At 45.4% G+C, this 20,817-nt stretch overlaps 1 protein-coding gene and 1 long non-coding RNA gene across 2 annotated transcripts; one reads left to right on the top strand and one right to left on the bottom strand.

The window, feature by feature from the left end:
- Positions 1-26: 26 nt before the first annotated feature.
- Positions 27-16,483, top strand: MICOS10 (mitochondrial contact site and cristae organizing system subunit 10). The gene is made up of 4 exons (XM_053997846.1): positions 27-132; positions 11,468-11,515; positions 12,076-12,185; positions 16,239-16,483. Exons 1-4 carry the CDS (start codon positions 66-68, stop codon positions 16,245-16,247), a joined length of 234 nt encoding a protein of 77 aa, XP_053853821.1. The 5' UTR covers positions 27-65; the 3' UTR covers positions 16,248-16,483.
- LOC128818464 (uncharacterized) lies at positions 13,377-15,342 on the bottom strand. Its single transcript, XR_008440487.1, has 3 exons — positions 15,109-15,342; positions 14,830-14,949; positions 13,377-13,580 (listed from the first exon to the last, which is right to left on the bottom strand). It is a non-coding gene; the product is annotated as an uncharacterized LOC128818464 (long non-coding RNA).
- Positions 16,484-20,817: the final 4,334 nt, after the last annotated feature.

Here is a 20,817-nt window from a genome sequence, read left to right as displayed (position 1 = left end):
GGCGATAGGTGGAAGACCAGGTCTCGCGAGAGTTGCTCGGGGGAGGAGGTGAGGGGACGGGCAAGATGGCGTCGGAGGGCGACCTGGGCAGGAAGTGGGACCGGTGTGTGGCAGACTCCGCCGTCAAGCTGGGTAAGGGCGGTACGGACACGGCGGAGCGGGAGGGCCCGGAGAAGAGCGGTGGTGGTCCCCCCGGGCTCCCCGAACCTGGGAGAGCGGCCGCCGGCGTGTCCCCGCGGCTCGGGGCCCACTGTCCCCCGCCGCCCCAGGTTCGCCTTAGAGCGGTTGTGAGCCCGGGAGGGACTCAGGGTGTCCGGAGGATCCGCCCTCATCGCTGCCCCCGGCGTCGGGTAGAGCCGGCGGCCCCGGGCCTGGCAAGGTGACCTTGGCCGCGGGCTCGGACCCCTGCCGGGCCCGCTCCCGGTTCTGCGCCCCGGCCCGGCCCCGGCTTACCGCGATCCGGGCGTGTTTGACCTCTGGCTACTCCCTGTGGTGAAGGTAAGAGGTTTCCGTGGGAAATCTGGGCTCCGTAGGAAATCTGGGCGGCCTCCCGGCCGGAATGAATGAGCGGCGGGCAGGCACGACCGGCTCCTGGCGTGCCGCGACCTCGGCCGCCTTCGGCTTTGCTGCGGCGGGGCTTTGGAGTCAGTCTGGCAGAGCTGCTCACCCCGCTCCGTGTGCGAGGGGCTGCGATTATTAAGAGCAATAGGCAGCGTGACACGCTGAGGGCTTTGGCACGTGTCGCTTAGTACAGCGTGTGGAGTGTGACATTGAGAGGCGCCGTCCGTGTCCCAGCCCTGGAGTTCTGCCTTTTCGTCACGCAGGGGAACAGTTCTGTTGGGTTTTCTTCCGTATTTATTTCCTTAAAGTGAGAGTTATGCACAAGCCTCAGTTTTCTGCAGCAAACCATTGACGAGGTTTCATTGAGTGCTGTGAGTTTTAAGGGTGGTGGTGGCTGTGGTGGCAGCACCGTGCTCACCCTGTGACTGGCTGCAAAGTGACACCGGGCAGAGCATGTGGCTTCACAAAATGTGTTTACAAACCCAGATTTTCAAATGCAATGTGTAAAGCAAGTAATGCAGTGTCTGACACAGAAGATATTCGTTCCATGTTGGTGCAGATGTCTCTTTTAGAAACATAAATAATGTCTGGGAAATGTGAATGTTTATTTCTTGTAGCTGCAGTGGCCTTGTGCTTGAAAGCTGATGAGGAACTCGGGGGTTTTAGTTGCCTAATACTTTTCCATTAGAAAAGATGTTTAATAATTTTAAGTAAACTGAAACTTCCATTGTTTATAACAGACCTTTGAAAAGTGTCAAGTGCTCCAGAGCAGTGTTTTTCCTTATGAAATTCTATTCAGGTTTGTCTGACAAACATATTTGGACATGTTTATGTTTCCATAGCATTGGTTGCTTTATCATAAAATATTAAGTATGCCAAATTATAAACAAGAACTTGTTCCACACTGCAGCTGTACATGTCAGACTCCTGTACATCCTCTGCCCTGGAGGCTGAAGGAAGTGGATGCGGGGTTGATTTCATAGAATTCCAGGCTGGTTTGTGCTGGAAGGGACCTCACAACTCATCTTGTCCCACCCCATCCCACGGGCAGGGACACCTTCCACTGTCCCAGGCTGCTCCCAGCCCTGTCCAGCCTGGCCTTGGACACTTCCAGGGATCCAGGGGCAGCCACAGCTGCTCTGGGCACCCTGTGCCAGGGCTTGCCCACCCTCACAGGGAAGAATTTTTTCACATTATCCATTATCCCAATGCCTCTGTCATTGGGAAGCCATTTCCCCTTGTCCTGTCTCTCCAGGCCCTTGCAAACAGTTTCTTTCTCTCTTTCCTGTCAGCTCCCTTCAGGTACTGGAAGGCTGCAATGAGGTCACCCCAAAACCTCCTTTTTTTCAGGCTGAACAATCCCAATTCTCTCTCTTTCCTCCCAGCAGACCTGTTCCATCCCTCTGATCTTCCTGGTGCCTCCTCTGGATTCTCTCCAGCAGCTCCAGGTCCTTCCAGGGCTGGGGCAGCTCTGCAGGTGGGGTCTCACCTGAGTGGGGCAGAGGGGCAGAGTCGCTCCTTTCCTGCTGCCCACGCTGGGGGATCAGCCTGGGACATGGGCAATTTCTGCCTGGCTCATGTCCAGCTCTCACCCACAGCACCCCCAGGTCCTTCTCTCTAGGGCTGCTCCTGATCTCTTCATCCCTCAGCCTGGATTGATCCTGGGGGTTGTCCTGACCCACATGCAGCACCTGCTCTTGTTAAACCTCACAGGATTCCCATGGGCCACTCCTGGAGCTTGCCCAGGTCCTTCTGGACAGCCCTGTCCTTCAGGTGTGTGCACCACTGAGCTTGGTGCCTGTCACTGCCCTCCTGGCTCTGCAGTGGGCTTTTTGTTTCCATTCGGTGTTTTCTTCCATCCTGCAGTGGCACAGGAGAGCGAGAACCTCCTGTGCCCTGTGCACTGGTGCTCTAGTCTGAGGGTTCCCAGTGTTGGCTTCACGAGGATGCTGAGGAGAGATCTCAGTCAAGTTCACGTTTTTCATCAGACTGCCCAAAAAGGTCACCTTGCTGCATCTCTTTATCTTCACACCAAACCCAGTGGGGTGGGCTCAGACACGTGTTTCTCTTCATGTGAGGGCACTTTTCTGGTTTGTGTGCTTTTACAGTTGATCAGTAGCTGAAGCATTTGTGTTGGCAACCTCCTGCATGAATTGTGTGCTGACAACACACATTTTTCCATGGTATCCCAGTGGGAATGATTGTTTTCTCTGCAGGGACATTAAAACTGTGAGTGGTTGTGCTGATTGGTTTTGTAATATTACTGCAAAGTTTGCTGGAGTTTCCAATATAAATTATCAAGGGTGGTTGTTGTACTGGAAAGAAAGAAGGAAAGAAAATAATTTTTTTTACTTGAGGATTTAGTTGTTACATGGGATACAGGATTTGGTAAACGTCTTTTTTTGTCCAACTTTTCCCTTTGGTGGCCGCAATTTCCTTCCCAAACGCTCCTTTACATCCTTCCCTCCCTACAGCCAGGGAGATCTTCCCAGCCAATGGCTGGGGAAAAACAAACATTGTGATTAGCCCAGTGTTTTCCCATTCCAGACTCTCTAAATAAAGGAAAGCGCTGAATTTCTGGAGCCGACATTTCCCAGTGTCTGTGAGAGCTGTGGACAGATAACTCCTGTGGATTAGTGTGAGGGCTGGTGGGACATGGGAAACAGAAGAGGGAGAGAAGAGGAGGTAGAGCTCTCAGGCTGGCTTTATTAGCAAAAATGTGGTTTAAACTCCAGCTGGGACTGTGCTGCCTGTCCTTAGCCCATCAGGATTCCCTGTGTAAGTTGGGGTTTGTCCTTAGCTCTGTTTGGACTTGTGCAATACTGTTTTAGTTGGAGACCAGGCTCCTGAGAAAACTTGATCTCCTGCCACTAAAACTTCCAAAATAAATATTTATCTTGTGTTGCATCTTTTGAAATGCTGTATTATGTTTTTGAGTTTTTGGTCACTACCTGTGTGGATCTTGTAATTTAGTATTAACTTTTTCCTGTTAGTTCCAAACAGAGGATGTCGTTAGGACAGGATTTAATTTCAAAGAGTAGGTAAACCTTTTTATGCCTGCTCAGAACATTGAGCCATTGTTAAATGGAGCTTGTGGTCACCTCATTTTTATTAGGATGATATTTATTTGTTTTGCTAATGATGAGGCTGTATCCAGGTGGTTTTGTTCCTCTTCCATTCCAGATGTAGTTGAGAGCACAGTGTTTGTGTGCAGAGGGCTAGCTTGTGCTTTCTTAGCTGACCGGGGGTTTCTGACAAACAATCCAGGCCCTGCTGGCTCAAACCCAGGCAGACATTTAAATAATTTAACTTTCTGTTCCTGTTTTTCATTCTGATGCTGATTTTCAAGCAGAAAAGTTACTTGTTACTTTCTTACAGAAAACCTGTTTGTTTGGAGTGTGGGAACAGAGACTTGAACTGGCTTTCTTTTCCTTCCCAGCTTGCAAGCCTTCCTCAGTTCCTGTGTGCTCTCCTGCCTTCACTGCCATTTCTTCCTTTTCAGCAGTAGAGCTCTGCAGAGGAGGGCTGATGAAGTAAACACTGCTGTGGTCTTCCTCCATCCTGCAGCCTCCAAAGCCTGTTCAAAGGGTTGGTTTGTTTGTTTAACTGATTGATAGTTCATGGCTGTTTATTTGGAAAGGCAATTACTCACAAGAGATTGACAGAGGTGTTTTTTTTTGTTGAAAGGCTGTAATTTTGGACAAATTATTATTATGTGCTGTTTCCAGGGACAGAGAGGCAATAAAGAGCAGTGTGGAAGAGAGGGAGTTTTATGTGCCCGCACGCCTTGGTTTGTTTTAAGCTGTTGTTGTTTTAAATGGGTTGAACGCAGTAATTTTCCTGATACTGGAAGGTAATCCTAGGGAAGCTGTTTGCTTCTTGACCAATGTGTGTGAAGTTGCTGTGTTGAAGTTTTTTGGTTTTTTTTTTCAGGAGAGAAATGTTTTGATGTATGTCTGTGATTGACCAAAATTCAGCCTGGAAGCTTGTAAATAGCCCAGTGTAGTGATTTCATTTTCCTCTAATCCTCTGTTTTGACATCTGAAAATAAAATGCTTCTAATTTCCATTTAATAGGGATTTTTTTTTAAAGACAAAAGGGCACTTTGAATTCTGCAACTGTTAACATGATTTCTGCTGCCTTTCATCATCTGGCCTGCTTGAATTAACTGTTCTGTTAATGGCAAGGATGAAATTGTATTGTTTGTGTCATTCCACAGATTGGATATTTCAGAAAGAATCATTGTATGGATTGCAATGTCAGTACTTTTAAATAATCCTTCACATGGTTATGAATAGGATAAAGTCAGTCTATATAATGATAAAACTTGATTACACTTTCTGAAAACTGGATTAGACTTAGTCTAAATATACAAAAATCCTGAAATTCCTGTTTTGAAGTGTTTTTTTGCTTGGCAGTTGTATCATGGCCATCCAGTCTTAGCTACCAGGCAGGAAGGCTTGTTCCAAACTCCTTTGGAGTTTTGTTTTTAGTGCTGGAGAACATGGATATTATGTGAGCGCACAGCTGCATTGTTGTGTGAGCTTTGTTGGAACCCCAAGTTATTTTTCCTGGTTGTGCAGAAGATCCAGCTCTACTAGTTTTGTCTTGGAGCAGACCAAGTAGTGTAAATATGAACTGCTCATGGCTCAGGCTGTGCAGGGAGGCAGTACAGACAACAAAAAATGTTTTCCTTGGAAGAGGTGGGCAAATGCTGTTCTGAGAATAGGCTTTTGGTCCAAAATCTAACAGCAATTTTTAGTTATGATGTTAGCAGAGCTCTGAATACAATGTCCATTTACAAATTAAGTGGGTATTCTCTTCTGTTGGAAGAAAGAAGAAACTCTTTAGGGATCCAGGTCTCCCCCTAAGAGCATTGTGCCCTGCTCTTCCCTTGGTTGGCACTCTGGATGAGTCAGGGAGCTGTGCCCTGCTGGGGTGTGCCTCACCAGCTGTGCCAGCCTGCTCTTGGTGGCCCTTGGAGCAAGAGAACCTGAGAGAAGAGCTGTGACAATCCATCTGCAGCCTGTGCAAACCCCAGACCTCTTAAGCTCTGCTCCATGGGAAATGAGCCCAAAATGCCCCGACTTCCTGAACCTCTGCATTAGTGCATTGATAAGATGCCAGCTCTGCCTTTTTTGGAGGTGGCATGCAGTGGCAGTGCCCAGGGGAAAGGGACTGTAGCCAAGTGATATCCTGAAGTTTGGTCCTTGTGAAGTTCCAGCAGTAGTGGGAACAAGACTGTTGTTTTTTTATATCAGAAACAGTTTTCTGAGAAAATCCTTTCAGGGCTGCTGGCACATCCTTGGTGATAATAAATGAATAGCGAGAGGTTTGAGAAGGATCAGGCTCCTTTTCTCTTCATTCCTGCCAGTGAGATGCCCCTGAAACTCTTCTTGCTCTCAGTTGCCTCTGTTTCTGAGCTGGGCCAACCGACGTCAGTACTGGCCAGCTTGTGTTGGTGGCTGTGAAGCAGCAGCATTGCCAACCCTCACAGCTGGACTGCAAAAGCCCTGAGTGTGGTATTTGCTCCTGCTAAATCTTTCTTTTCAGCAATGTTACTGTTTTTATTAGCCGAACATGTAATTGCAGTAAGACAAGGTCGAGTTTCCTGTCAGAGGGGTATTTTCTGTGTTATAAGAATATAGCTGATTTCTTATCTAGGAGCTTCTAGCACAGCCCTAATTTGTCTAAAAGCTTGGTGCATCATTGATCACAGAATCCCAGAATGGTTTGGGATGGGGGCCATCTAAAACTCACCCAGTCCAACCTGGCCCTGGACACTTCCAGGGTTGGGGCAGTCACAGCTTCTCTGGGAAATCTGTGCCAGGGCCTCCCCATCTTCACAGGGAATTTGCACTACGTCATCATAGAGCAGCTTCCACTCCTGTCCCCTTCCCCTTTTAAAGGAGGGAGAAGCCGTTTGTGCCCTCAGGTCTGTCTCACAGTTCACTCACCAGTGTGTGGTGTGAGGCTGGAGTTTCTGGCCCAGTGTCACTGTGGTTCCTTGGGCCATCCCGGGCCCTTGGTGCTGCTGCCTGTGCCTCTGCAGCAGTGCTGATGTTTACCCAGGCTTTGCCTTTGAGCAGCACTCCACCTGACCCTGAGTGCTTAAGGGTGAAAGCAACCCCTGAAAGCATGTTGGGATTTTTGATTATAGTGATATTTGGATATTAATAGTTTGTTATTCCAGTTTTTCTCTGTTACTACAGTCAGATGCTAGTATAAAACAAAACTCTCTTTTTTCTGTTTCTTTCTTGAGTACTTGGTATATAATTTCACTGTGTTTTCTTCTAGTGTCCATGCTCATTTTTATGTCTGCTCTGCAAACAATCCACACCACAGGGGAGATGGGAATGAAAGCTTCAAAGTTGGTGTTTGAAGAAAATCTGATTCCTGCCACTAAGACCTTGCAAAGAGTCTGCTTAAAATTAATTCTCTCCGTAAATAAGTGATTTCATGGTCTCGGATTTCTAACTGGTGCTAAGTGCTGCCCTGTGAAGGCCCTGGTGTATGAAGGCAACTTCCCTCCATGTTTTTACAAAGCAATTCTTTATGTATCTTGTCAGAGTGGGATTGGAGGCTGAAGCTTTCAGTTTTGTATTAACGTGTGTGGAATGGCAAAGGAAAAGAATAGTTTTCATTTTGGATTAAGTAATTGAAAACCTTCCAGCTGCTATAGTAACAGCAACACATCTGCCAGATGTCAGTGAGCACATTTTAATCCTTCTATTTTAAGTTTCAAGCTATTGAAGCAAAGTACATCTAGGTGTGTCTGTGTTAGTAGCTGCCTCAGCCTGTAGCTACTTGGGTAGCCTAGGAAAGAACCGTGTAGTATCACTGTTGGAGTGACTGCTGATTAAATTTATAGAAAAGGCTTTTCCCAGATGTTCTTACAGGGTAGGAGCCCATCCTGAAGATTTGTGTTTCTCTCTGAGACACTTTTATGATGTCCTGTTGGGTATACAGCGTGTGCTCTCCTGCGTGTTAGATTGATTGGAGGTACCGGGACGTTTTTCTTGGAAGGTGTAAGAGGCAAAAAAAGGAGAAAGAAAAAGTTTTAGTGCCTGGGCTTGCTGCCTAATGCCAATTCCATGTGGCTGAGCATGGTGGGGAGCAGGGCTGAGTTGTCCACACAAGTGTCCTGTCCCCTGTTGACACTGTAAATGAGTTTAGGCTGAAGTGATGAATGCGGGGTGGAAGAGGCTGTTTTTCTAGTTAAACATTTTAAACTGTCAGAGAAGGTGAAAAATGGGTCGTACTCTTTCCTGTGGCCTTCTCCTCCAAAGAGTCTGTCAGGCAAGAAAGGGAGGGAAAATGTGCCTGACGTGGATCAAGCCCTTTGCTTTTCCATGTTCGTTTGTTTTTATTGTAAGATAAACCTTTCATGTTTTATTGTTATGAAGTTAAAGCCTGGCCTAGAGGTGCTGATCTTTTGGAGGAACAGCTGGAGCGTCCCCTGGTCAGGTGGGAGGCTCTTTGAAGCGACATGTTGCCTCTTTAAGAGGAAATGGAGCATGTGAGAACTTAAACCTGTAAAACTCATCATCAGCTCTGCCATTGTTTATCTCTGGTGTAACTTTATATAGAATTAAAGTGAAATGCATTACTTTGCTCCCGAGGCAAGATGGTTTTGCTCCCCCTTGGTCTTGGAGACACAGGAAATGACCACATAACCACAAATACTTTCTAGTGGAATGAAGATGAGTGACAAACTTCCCGCAGAAAGAGATTCTTAACCAGGCGGGCTAAAGAATTAAATGTAGCTGAAGGTTCTGGTTTTAAGTGAAAACCAACTTCTAACTGTTCAAACCGAGTAGAAAAGAGCAAATGTTGTACATGCAGTGGCTGGTATGAGGGGCAGAGCTGGTGTTCCTAGTGGACAGAGTGTTGTGATCACAATGGTTTTGGGTTCAGGCTGGGTCTGTACCTCAGTCAGGAAAGGAGTGACCCAAGCTGCCTGTGAAATTAGGAAAACTAAGGTACTTTTTCAGCTTTGTTTCTCAGGTTGCCTTCTTGCACAGAAGGCCAGAACCCATTAGCTGTCAGATCGCCTCCTTCACTTCTCTGTAGCATTTTCATTACTTAAAGCAAGGTCTTAGCTATCTTCCCATCATTTTCTGATACTCACTGTCAATGTGGACTCCTTACAGCTGGAATAAAGTGCAGTGGTAGCCTCTAAAATTGCACAAAAATGCATTTGCATGAAGAACAACAATCCTTTCAAATGAGCTGCTTCAGAAAAAGCTTTCTTAAGACAGAGTACTTTTTCCTAAGTCAATCATGCTGGACCACATCTGTTTAACAGTGGTGTTAGTGTGGGGGAAGGCCTAGTTTGTGTTTTAGGCTTAGTCTGAATTGCAGTTGACATAAATAATAAATTTTTCACCTTTTAAGTGTATCCTGTAGCTTCCCCCATGGCCAACAGGAAGCAGCATTGATGGCATGTGAATGCAGCCCTTACAGAGGGGCTGTAATGTGAGAGAACATCTGAAGGAGGTAAAGAGAGTACGAGAGAATGATAATTTCTGGAAGTAAATAGAAAGAAACTGTATTAATTATAGCTGCTTCCTTAGTGCAGGGTTGTGTTAAGACAAGACAGAAAGCAGTTCACCACCAGGCTGGTGAGAAGAATGTGGGTTTGACTGGTAACATGGAAAATGTGGTGACATTAGAAACTGCCCAGGCTATGCATCGAGATGATGCAGGATTTGTCATCCTGTAAATAATTTCTCATTGATTAGCTAAGCTGTTTGGATTGGCAGAGGGGATCTTCCCAGGGACAGGAAGCGTAGGACCAGGATTGCTCCCTCATGGCAGGGCTGCTGGGCTTGACACTTCAAATAGTCCTGGTGCTGTCTGAGCAGAGAGAATTCCCCCACCAAGTCCTCATCAGCCCAAACCCATCAGCTCAGTACGGGTTGTGGGAACGGGCTGGCAGAGGATCCAGGCCAGGGCGCCAAACAGATGGATTCTGGAAGATTGTAATTATCCTTGATGGCATAAACACTGCAGGAGAGCCAGCACCAGCTGGACTGCAGCAAAGGTACGGCAGGAAGGCTCTGCTGGGAGGGGGCTGGGGGCTTAGAGGGGTGAGCTGTGGCTCTGAGGAAGGCCTGATGTCTCTTCCAGGCTGTGGGCAAACATTGCTCGGCGCACGGGTCTGAATGAGCTGCTCCAAGGAGTGTCTCTTACTGTCTGAAAGGCACAAAAACCCTGAGGCTCTGAGCAGACACCTGAGGATCCCAGACTTTCCCTTAGCTGTGCAAATGATTAGGGTGAAAACCTGACCTTCAGTGCAGCGCCCGAGCTCTGAAATGTCTGGGGGAGTTATGTCAGGATTGCTTGGCGGGCGGTCAAAGCTCTTCCTGCATGTTTTGTAAGCCTACTCCGAAGTTGTGATGGCCTGGTAAAGTAGTTACCTCTGGCACAACTGAAAATCTGTAGTAAAATGAAAATGGTTTTCAAACCCTTTTCCAGCTCTCAGCAAATACAGAGAGTAAAGTCCTAACAGAGAGTGAACATGAGGCGCTTTGCTCAGATCATGTTTGCTTACCTCTGTCCTAATATTCAGGGGCTTATCGTCAACAAAACACACGGGATGCTTAGTTAATGTACGAGGTGGTGCATCCTAATGTACTGAGGATGTCAAGTATTCTTTGAGTAATCTGTTCTTCAGTAGAAACTATCAATGTACTTTTTACAAGGAAAAAAATTTGAAGAGCAAAAGGAAACTTAAAAAAAAAAGAAACAGCATTGTATATGCCACGAGAGTACAGGATTCCTTGGCATTGTTCTGTACTCAACCCACTTACTAATGCATTCAACAGGATCATGTGCTTTTAGGAATATAAAAAAAGCATGTATTTTAATTAACAAACTCATAATATTTATTTTCTTGTATTGAAAGGAGAGAGTTGAAACCTATAATAGGATGTGTTTGCTGCAAAATAAATCTGAAGCTGTTGGTTTGTTTTTTAATGAGGATGTACATGACTGATTTTTCTTCTTTTTTCAAACTTTTGTACTTCCGTGCCTTATATAAAATTCTTCTCTTCAGTGGACATAATTAAAGGTAGAATTTGCCCACACAGCTGCAAGTTTTCACTGTGATATTTATTGGGTCCTGAGAGGAGTTTTGCAGACTTGCCTGACATCTTATACAAAATCATGAGCTCACCTTCCAAGGAAAGCAAAAATTTATTTTTAAATATGCTGAGTTTTTTTAGTGGCGCTGAATAATTTCATTTCAACGGCTGCAGTTATTTCTATGTATAGTATAAGGATGTGAAAAGTCATTCATTCCTAATGTGTTTAAATATGCTCCATAATGAATGTTGTGGATATGAAAGATAAGCAGCCTGGAGCTTTCTTTGTAAGGTATAGGGTAACACAAAGCTTCAAAGTTCTGCTGCCCTTGGGACACACATTGAAGCACTTAAAGTAGTGAGATAAACGAAATACAATGAAATATTCATCTGCAGAATCTGAAGCTCAAGGACACAATAAGTTTTCATTTAAGTATTTCTCATTTGCTGACAATGAGCCAAATAAATTTTAATTCTACATTATAGATGGTGACAGAAATTCAGGAACTTTCCCTAGGATGAGAGTCTGTTTTTTTCCCCAGATATTTCTGATAATGTACTTATTACATACGTTGGGATTATAATGTGAATTAGCTGCTTACAGTTACTTAAGAAAACAAGAATTGTTTTTTTCAGGTTTGTTATGTAAGAACTCTCTGGTTTGGTGTGCTGAAATAACATGGTAGCTGGGTAGTCATAGTCTGATGTTCATACTCTGATATTCCTGAGTTGGAATAAAGAAATTACTGTAAAGAACTAAATAATTTTCTATTACTTTACTTTATCTTTGTCCTCACCCGCTGCATTTCTTCTTACAGGTGCTGGATTTGGATTAGGAATTGTTTTCTCAGTCATCTTCTTCAAAAGTAAGTGCACTGCATTAATCTTGGCCGCCTGGCTTCTCACTTTACATCTCTTGTGGGTATAGCTAGAAGTCTTTGAGGCATGTAAAAGTTAATCAGCTTGTTAGACCAATTCTTCCATTGTTTGGCCTGTCTCTTCCACTGAAATGGAGTTCCCAAAACTTTCAGCTGTTGTGTAACAAAGGTGTTATCCATGGCACCTCCCTGAGCTCCTCCTGTGCTCAGCTCAAATCCTGGAGTGGCAGGAGAGCCTGAGCCAAATCACTGGAGCTGTGTGTCTAGACATCAGTTTGTGCCAGCCTCGCCAGGGCTTTCAAACTGGTCTTGGTTCTTCAGCTGTGCCTTAAAACAGAATAATTTTCAGTAATACCTTGAATTCAGACATTGCTCTCTGTTAAATTCTAAACACGTGTTACTGTTCCTCTTCTGTAGTGGGCTGGTTTGGAGGATTTTAGAACTTTTTTCAGAATGCATCTTCTAGTAATTTGTTCTTTCTTGGTGCTTATAGACTATATAACAAACAGCTTTCTTGACTTTTTCCTCTGTGCTTGCCTCTTCCACAGGAAAGACATGGCCTATTGCATTTGGGTCAGGGATGGGGTTAGGAATGGCTTATTCCAATTGTCAACACGACTTCCAATCTCCATATCTTCTCCATGGTAAATTTGTAAAAGTAAGTATCAGCGTGTCCTGGTTGGACACTGGCCCAAAGCCAGGTACCCAGGAAAGCCTGGATTACCCTCCCCTGTCACAGCTGGGTAGAGGAGAGAGAAAAAAATTAACAAAGGGTTCATGAATTGAGGTAAGGACCGGGAGAAAAACGCTTCAAGGGCAAAACAAATTCAACTTAAAGCTGCAAAGTGAATTTATTACTAACAAAATCAGAGGAGGATAATGAGAAGTAAAAGAAGGCCTTGAAACACTTTTTGCCTCCCAGCCCGTCCCTCCTTCCCACCGACAGCGCAGGGGGACAGGAGGGTGGGGATCTTGGTCAGTTCATCAGCCGAGGTTTTCTTCCTTTGCTCCAGGAGAGGAGTCCTTCCCCTGTGAGACCCTGGGGTCCCTCCCATGGGAGACAGTTCTCCATGAACTTCTCCAGTGTGAGTCCAATCTCACGAGCAGCAGTCCTCCCAAAACTGCTGCAACATGAATTCCCCCCATGGGCAAACAGTCCTCCCAAAACTGCTGCAGCGTGGGTCACTCTTCCCTGGGGTGCAGTCCTCCAAGGTCAGGCTGCTCCAGCCTGGAAGCAGGGCTCTCTCCCCATGGGGTCTTCCACTGGAACACAGCCTCCTCCAGGCATCCATCCACTCCAGTGTGGGCACCTCTGCCACAGGCTGGGGGTGGATCTCTGCATCCCCTGGGGATCCCCATGGGCTGCGGGTGGATCTCTGCATCCCCCAGGGATCCCCACAGGCTGTGGGTGGATCTCTGCATCCCCCAGGGATCCCCATGGGCTACAGGGGCACAGCTGCTCCAGCCTGGTCTCACCACAGCCTGCAGAGGAATCTCGACTCCAGCACCTGGAGCACCTCCTCCCCCTCCTTCTCCACTGACTTGGTGTTTCCAAGTTGTTTCCTTCACATGTTCTCATCTCCTCCTCCTCCTCCTCCTCTGGCTAGAAGAGCTGTGCACCTTTGTTTCGATTTTTAAGAAGTTATCACAGAGGCATTCCCATTGTCTCTAATTGGCCCAGCCTTGGCCAGCAGCATGTCCCTCTTCAGAGCCATCAGGGATTGGCTCTGCTGGACATGGTGGAAGCTTCCAGCAGCTTCTCACAGAAGCCACTTTTTTGCCCCCCACCCCCACTACCAAAAAACAGGCTGTGCAAAAGCAACACACAATGCTACCTGCCATTGGTTGGTAGCTGCTTTATTACAAGTCAGATTATCCATTTACATGGATATTCCTCTGCCTTTCCCAAAGGAGTGCTAGTAGGAAGAACCTTGTCTTGCCAAAGCTGGAATGTTCCCCTGTTCTTTAATATCTGGTGTGTTTAAGAGTAAATTTACTAGACTGAATACATGGAATTAGTTTAACAGATCCTGCAGGTAGCTTTTCCCACAACCTGAAAACACAATAAAAATACGTGTCAGAAAAGCAGAAAAACAAAACTAATATTAAGGTTCTTCAGACTTTAAAAGATGAGCTGTGAAGAAACTAAAAGTCACGTCAGGCACGTCAGGTAGATCTGCCTGTGGAAGCGGGTCTTTGATCTTCTGTTGGGTTTGGGCTTTTTTTTTCAATATGAAAACACTGATCACTTTTAAGTTTTGTGGCTTGTTTGTCTGTGTAATAATGTAGTAGTTAGTCTGGAAAAAATGTACCCTGTAGGGAGTTTTGAAGAGGATGATTTCAATGAGTTCAGTATCAACACTGAAGTAAAATATTTAAAAATATTTTACCATGCTGAAGTAAAATCTTTAAGAATAGGTTGATTAGCAGGAACCATTTGTGCAGTCACAAATTGGCTGCAGTGCACAGTCCACAAACTGACTCCATTAGTATTTTCTTAATTTCTTTATGTGTCAGAGTTGGGGCTGTTCTCATGGTAATTTATCACTGTGGCACCCGGAAACAAAAGGAATATTTGTGTGTGTGTTTTGGATCCCCAGAGCCATGGCCTGGTTAAATGGTTTCAGTGACACTGGTGCAGGGGCATCCACCAGGACATATTTACAGTTACTTCAGCACTTCAGAAAGTGCCGAGGTAAAATACTCTGCCTGGAGCTTCTTGTGCAGGACACAGAGTGCAGAAATCCCTCCTGTATGGCTCCTCTGCCTGGTGCAGGAGGCCTGCAGGCGTTTCCAGGCTTTTCCTGGTGCTTGTAGAGCTGCAAGTTGAGCCCAGTCCTCCTTGATTTACTGGCAGATGAGCTTTTGCCAGTGTTCTACAGCCCTACCAGACATACCTGCTTACAAATATTCTCTCCAGCTGCCTGTTAAAGGGAAATAGTAACAAGACTCTCCAACAAATAAAGTCTTTGGAGAGCATTATAGAGGAACTGACTTGGATGCAGCTGATCAGCATTGCCAGCTACTGCCCAGAATCAAAAATCTGTGGCTCTTCTGGTCAGACGTGTTAACATTAAAATGTGTTAGTACTCTACACCATCCTGAGGGTGTTCCTCCAGTTTATGTCTCCAAAAAAAAGCTGGAGTGACATGTCTGTGGCTTCATGTGAGTGATAAATGCACTGCTCATATGTTCTGAGAGAGAATTATTCATTCAAGGATAGTTGTTCCTAGGGATGTTGGGCAGCAGAAAACAGTGTCTGGTCACCCTAGGAAGGGATTTTATTTGGATTAAGGACTAACCTGGAGCAGGGTGGTCCTTGGAAGCATGAGATAACTGGAAGGACACTTCAGATGTCTGCATGGCACAAGATAAATAGTTTCCAGTGCACTGTCTCCATGACTTTCTCTGGCACAAAGAGGCTGAGAGAGGGAAAATGTGCATGAAGCCATCTAATGGTTAATGTCATTAATTCCCTCCCACATGTCATGTCATGGGTAATGGCTCCAGGGTTATTACAACAAAATTATTTCATTTCTCTTGGTTAGGAACATGGAAGATATTGTTGAATTATCACTCACCTGTTTTTTTCCCTAGAAAAATTTGTTATAACTAAACTTTGTAGGATTTCCTTTACAAAACTGAGTTCTGTTCAAATGCTGACTTGTCAAAATGATAGAATCTGCGAGAAAATCTGCTTTATTAGAGGGAAATGTAACACGGATTAACTTGGAAAAAAAAAATATTTCTAGTTTTCTGAGCCTGTCAAGTTCACAGGATCACAGGAGAACTCAAGTTGGAAAGGACTTCAGGGAGGTCATGGGGGTTAGCTGTGAGGTCAGACCAGGTTACTCCAGCCTTTACCCAGTTGGGATTGTTGATTCTTCAAGTTCTTAATTCTGAGTCCTGACTCAGAATGAGAGAGGACAGAGGACCTTCAAGATACTGAATAATCAGGAGATGTCATAGTGACTTTGCAGCTGCTGTGGCTGTAACTTGGGTCATCACACTGCCCGTCCTTTGGGTTAGAAATTCCATCATGAAAGCCCAACACCAGTGCAGGAGCCATTCATCTAGACCAAAAGAATACTTAAAGTGTAGAAGAGTTCTAATTTGTGGTCAGAATATTCTGAGGCTTTTAAAGTAATTTGATCAAGTGGTTTTCACTGTGACTTCAGCAGAATTTAAAATCAACACGTCACAATTATTTCAAGGCTTAAAATGCTATGGCTGTGAATTACACAGCCTAGACTTCCTTGCAAAATGGAAAAAATCCTAGTTTTCAGGTTATTTAGCCTGTATTATCACCCAAACCTCACAATCCTGTACTTTGATAGGAATGTGGATTTATATGGATGTGCAAGAACACAAGAAGGCAACTGCAGCCTTTCCTCTTGCTCTTTGTGGCTTTGATTTCAGTGTGATTTCTCTTCAGCTTGTGAATTGTTAACTTGACCAATAATGTGGGTTTTTTTTGAAGTACCCAGTTTATTAGAATAGAGGGTTATGCATGAAAACATGGCATGCTTCTGGCATGAAAATAGCTGCTTAATCCTTCCATATACAACCTCTTGCTTTAGCAACAGATGAAAATGTTCCCTTACCCTCTGGAAATGCTACAGAGCTCCATGACTTGCTTTACATCCTGCAGCACCTTCCCTGTAAGGAACCCAAATGGTTTTTTAATAATATAAGCCTTCTTGCTTTACAGGAACAGTGACTAATGGCTAAGACTATCCCAGTGGGAAGGAAGGAGAAATCAATGATTATTCCTCAGGAATACTGAAGTGCCCCTGGAATAAGCCAACATTCTTCAGTAACGATCACCAGTAACTCTTTATACTCCAACAAACTGTTTCTGTCTATGAAACAAAGTTCTGTTGCTTGTTTTGTATCGTGTCTGAAAAGTGCAAGGAAGAGCTCTTCTGGGAAATAAATAAAAGAAAAATGGCCTTCTCTGGTGTGTTGACTTTGTATGTAAGTGAGAGAGAGGGAGAATGGAAGGAGAGAGCTTCATTTGGAGTAGCCAGCAGCTGGGACCACCTGGGCCACTGGGAGAGCTCCTCAGCAAAGCCAGCCGTCCTTGTTCCTGCCCACTCCTGAGAGCAACCCCCATCCACCATCCAGTTCAAAGAAGCATTCCCACCTCATAAATCACCCATTAGACCCCTGCTGTTTGTGTCGGTGTTTGGAGAGGAATATAAATACTCCTATGTCCTGTTTGTACAGTTGCCCTTTAAAATTGGAATTTTGTCCTCTCAGAAGAGGCAGAATCCAAACGGGTAAATCCAAACTGTGTGACGGATGCAGCAAGGTCCTGCTGTCTCTTGTAGCTTTGGGTCATGGAGTGACCCCCCAGTTTGAAACTTCCCAGGATAGTGGGTGAGTTAAACACATCCTGGTGCCATCTGGCTCTCAGCTTACCCTTTAGGCTGATTGTTTTTACATCCCTCTTCTGTGGGAGAACAGAGAGGTTTCAGTGTCTGGGAATGGGTCACAACTACTTAAAGCTCTTCATTGCCTTGGCAAGACACTGTTCCAAGCACTGCCTTCTTTACATCCACCCCAGTCCTTGAGCTGCCTGGTTGGCACTTTGTCTGCTGCTCTTCCCCGGCTCAGAAGTTTGTCTGCACTGCTGCTTTACTCAGCACCATTTTCTAGCTATGGAGATGACTCTCGAGGATCTCTTTTCTCTGTCCCACACTTGTGTGTTGTCCATGTAGCACCAGGAGTGAGTGCATGTCTCAAGAGGGAAGGGGAATGGCGTAGGTTGATGCAGAACTTCCCTTTAGTGAAAGCCTGTTGTGCTGCATGATGAGTGCTGATAGATGGAAAGGTGACAGGACAACTCCTCCTATTTTGCACAGCAAATAGGAGAAAGGAAAACAAGTTGTGTGATAGTTGTTTTTTAAACTATGCCAGGAAAGGAAGGGGATGGACTCGGGGGTAAGCTGGAGTTCAGAGGGCTTGAGAAACTCCTTATCTTCCAGGCCTGAGGTGTGGGTGCTGCTGCAGTCCTGCATCCCCACTTCTCCTGGGCACTGCTCTGCGGATCCTGCCCTCTGGAGGAATGTGTTGAGCTGTGCCCAGAGTCAACAGACGCTGAGGAGCTCGCCCAGAGTGAAGGACTTGTGAAATAAAATAGCTCCAGTGCCAGAGCAGCATTAAGATTGTCAGAGCATGATAACATCCAGGACCATTGCTCCAGCATGTCCTTGTTTTTCCACCTCCTCCCTTGCCGGACTGCATTCATCAGGTCTAAACAGCTTATTGAAAACAGGATATCTTTCTTTCTTCCCATTTTGAATCATTTTATCCAGCCCCAATTTTTAATTTGAACTATGTACTTTGGAGCCATAGCTCCTCTGTGGTTTGGAAAGCGGTTTTATGGAGTTCTCTGTGTGTGTGCTGCAGTCTGGGAAGCCAGTGGGATCTGCTGGAGAGAGGAACACCAGCCTGGGCAAGACCCAGGAGAACCAAAGGCAGTGGCAACACCGCACATAGCGACTGTCAGCGTGCAGAGAAAGCTTTAGCTCCTGCTCTGCCATTCAGGCTGATGATGAGTTCAATTTTTATTTGGTGTCCCTGGTAACGATTCATCCTGTCCTTACATGCTCTGCTCCAGCTCAAATACGACTTCCTAGAGTTAATTCTTACTGTGGGCTGTTGTGGCCTGTGATCAGGTGGTTCTTCTGGCCCTGGAACTCAGAGATATCCATTGTAGATATCAATTCCCAGTGTGTCCTTTACTGCTAGAGTGACAATAATCAGAACAAAGGTGTTCAAGTCAACATGGGTGAGTGTGGAAAAAATACACAATTCTAAAAGTGGAATTTAAATTTGTCATTGCTCTTTAAATAGGGTAAAAGCTTAACCTTTGGTTTTCTTCACAGCTGCCTTGCTTCTTGTTGTCTCTGTTGATGTATATATATATGTATATGCACATATAACTACCACGTGAAGGATCTGTATTTGTTTTGCTTTATTTAATTAAAGATGTATTATCCCAAACCTATTTTTGAACCTGTCCATGTAAGCTGTGCAAAATATCTTCTTGTGAGGACAGGTCTCCTTTTTCCTTCTGTGGGAAGGAGCCTGTACCCTTCCCAACTGAGGCTGCAATAGGAATGGTTTCCTGCTGCTTAATTTCTAATTGCATAAATGGAAGGGGGAAAAGTGGAAATTCTAAGTACCAAAAGGCATGTTAAATTTAGTATAATACACTCATCTGGAAACTATCACATTTTTCCTTCTTTCTTAACCTGCTGAAATCATTGCTTCATCTGTGGTGTGATTTGGATCGGCACCAAAAAGTGCAAACAAGATAGGGCTGAAAAAGGCAGGTGCCCCTACCCAAACTTAATGAGACCTTTTAGGAGAGAACTTGTATCCCAATTGTAATTGGCTATACAGTGAGTAAAGAAACCATATCACTACCCAGGAGAAGGAGGGGAAAAAAAAAGAAGTTGTTTGCTGACTAGAACTGGTTTTGAACGTTTAACAACTCCCCAAGTGCTCGACTGACCACAAATCTGCCTCTTTAACAGCTTGATTAGATGTCTGCTGAGGCTTTGAGATGAATAAACAAGTCACGGAAAAGCAGAGACAGCGGGGAAAAAAATATCAAGCTGCTTTTCTGTTGTTTATCCGAGTTGTTCATGTTTGATCAAGATACCGTCATTGCTTTGTGTTCCAGTCCTGCCTGGAGCCGCGGCCAAGAGCAGGACCTGGCTGTATGTGGTGCTGTACACACAAATAAAAACCAGCCTCTGCCCTGGAGAATTTACAAACTAAACAGATGCGCTGCAGGGAGGTAGGAGGGTTTGTAATTCCCATTTTAAAGATGGAAGAAGCTGTAGGCAAGGTCAGAGATAAGTTGTGCAGGGAATGTGGTGTGCAGCCAGGACTCTTGACTGGAGTCCAGCAGCCCGTCCTTCCCAACTGGTTTTTCACATGGTGGTGGAGTCTCAGGGGAAGGCTACCCTTCATAGACTGGGAGACTCCAAAAGTGTTTGTGCCACCCTTTGCTACTTTCAAATTGCTCCAAATTCTTACTGGCACATCCCTGAGAAAGTTAGGAATGACATTTTACTGTCCAGAGGCTGATATCTTATGGAATCACTAGTAGGTGTAAACCACTGTGATCCTCAGTATTGACTGTGGTGATAATCTGAATCTGATAAGCAGAGAAAATGCTGAAATGTATTCCCAGTCCTTTGTGCCTCATGGACAAGGACACTGCTGTGTTAGGCTGAAGATAAATATAATATCAGGAGAAAGTCAATGCCTTAGTAAATCTACCTTAAATATGAATTGAGGTAACAGATCGAGAAAGAGGGGGGCTCAAGGAGACAGCAGCATTCCAGTACCATTGAATCATGGAATGGTTTGGGCTGGAAGAGACCTTAAAGCCCATCCAGTGCCACCCCCTGCCATGGGCAGGGACACCTTCCACTGTCCCAGGTTGTTCCAAGCCCGGTCCAACCTGGCCCTGGACACTTCCAGGGGAAGCCACAGCTTCTCTGGGCAGCCTGTGCCAAGGCTTCCCCAACCTCACAGGAAAGAATTTCACCCAGTATTCAATTTAAACCTACTCTCTTCCAGTTTGAAGCCATTCCCCTTGTCCTGTCGTTCCAGGCCCGTGTCCAAAGTCCCTCTCCAGTAGTGGAAACACAGCAGTGATGGTGTAACTCAACTCTTCCAGAGAGTTCACACGGATGATTCTCCAAAGGAGGAATTGGTTTCCCAGCTGTTCTTCTTGGGTTCTCTCTGAGTTTGGGAGCAATGCAAAAGAAATCACAAAGGTGCTGGTTTGCAAATGCAAATAGTGGGTGCACAAGCAGACTGAAGGTGACAGGTTGTTGTGGTAGTGATGTGCCACGAGGTACAGGTGATGCTGCAGCTGGAGGGGAGAGGCTTGTGGAGCTGGGGAACCCTGATCCATGAGTGACCTGCTGGAAAAACCCCATTTTTCAACAGGTTCTGACCCAGCAAGGCACTGCTGACCCTTCTTTCACTCCAAGCCAGCAGGCTTTGGTACCTACCCCCATAGCACACACACCCCAGAGTAAGAAATAAACTTTCTCCTCGTCTCCCACCCCACTCCTGCCTTTGGAAGTAGGACTGGTGCAAATTTTGGCATGCCAGCTCTGTAGGCAGCTGGATGCAATGTGCACTGTGTCTGTACTGCTCCGAGAGTCCAGCCTATAGCCCACCCACAGTGAAATGCTTAACTGAGATTGAAACTAAATGGGAACATAGTTTATGGAAATTCAGCTGTGGATGGCTGT

The sequence above is a fragment of the Vidua macroura genome, chromosome 23, assembly GCF_024509145.1.
Source record: "Vidua macroura isolate BioBank_ID:100142 chromosome 23, ASM2450914v1, whole genome shotgun sequence".
NCBI lineage: Eukaryota > Metazoa > Chordata > Aves > Passeriformes > Viduidae > Vidua > Vidua macroura.
The sequence above is the reverse complement of the archived record's forward strand: the minus strand, read 5'-3'. Positions and strand labels throughout refer to the sequence as shown.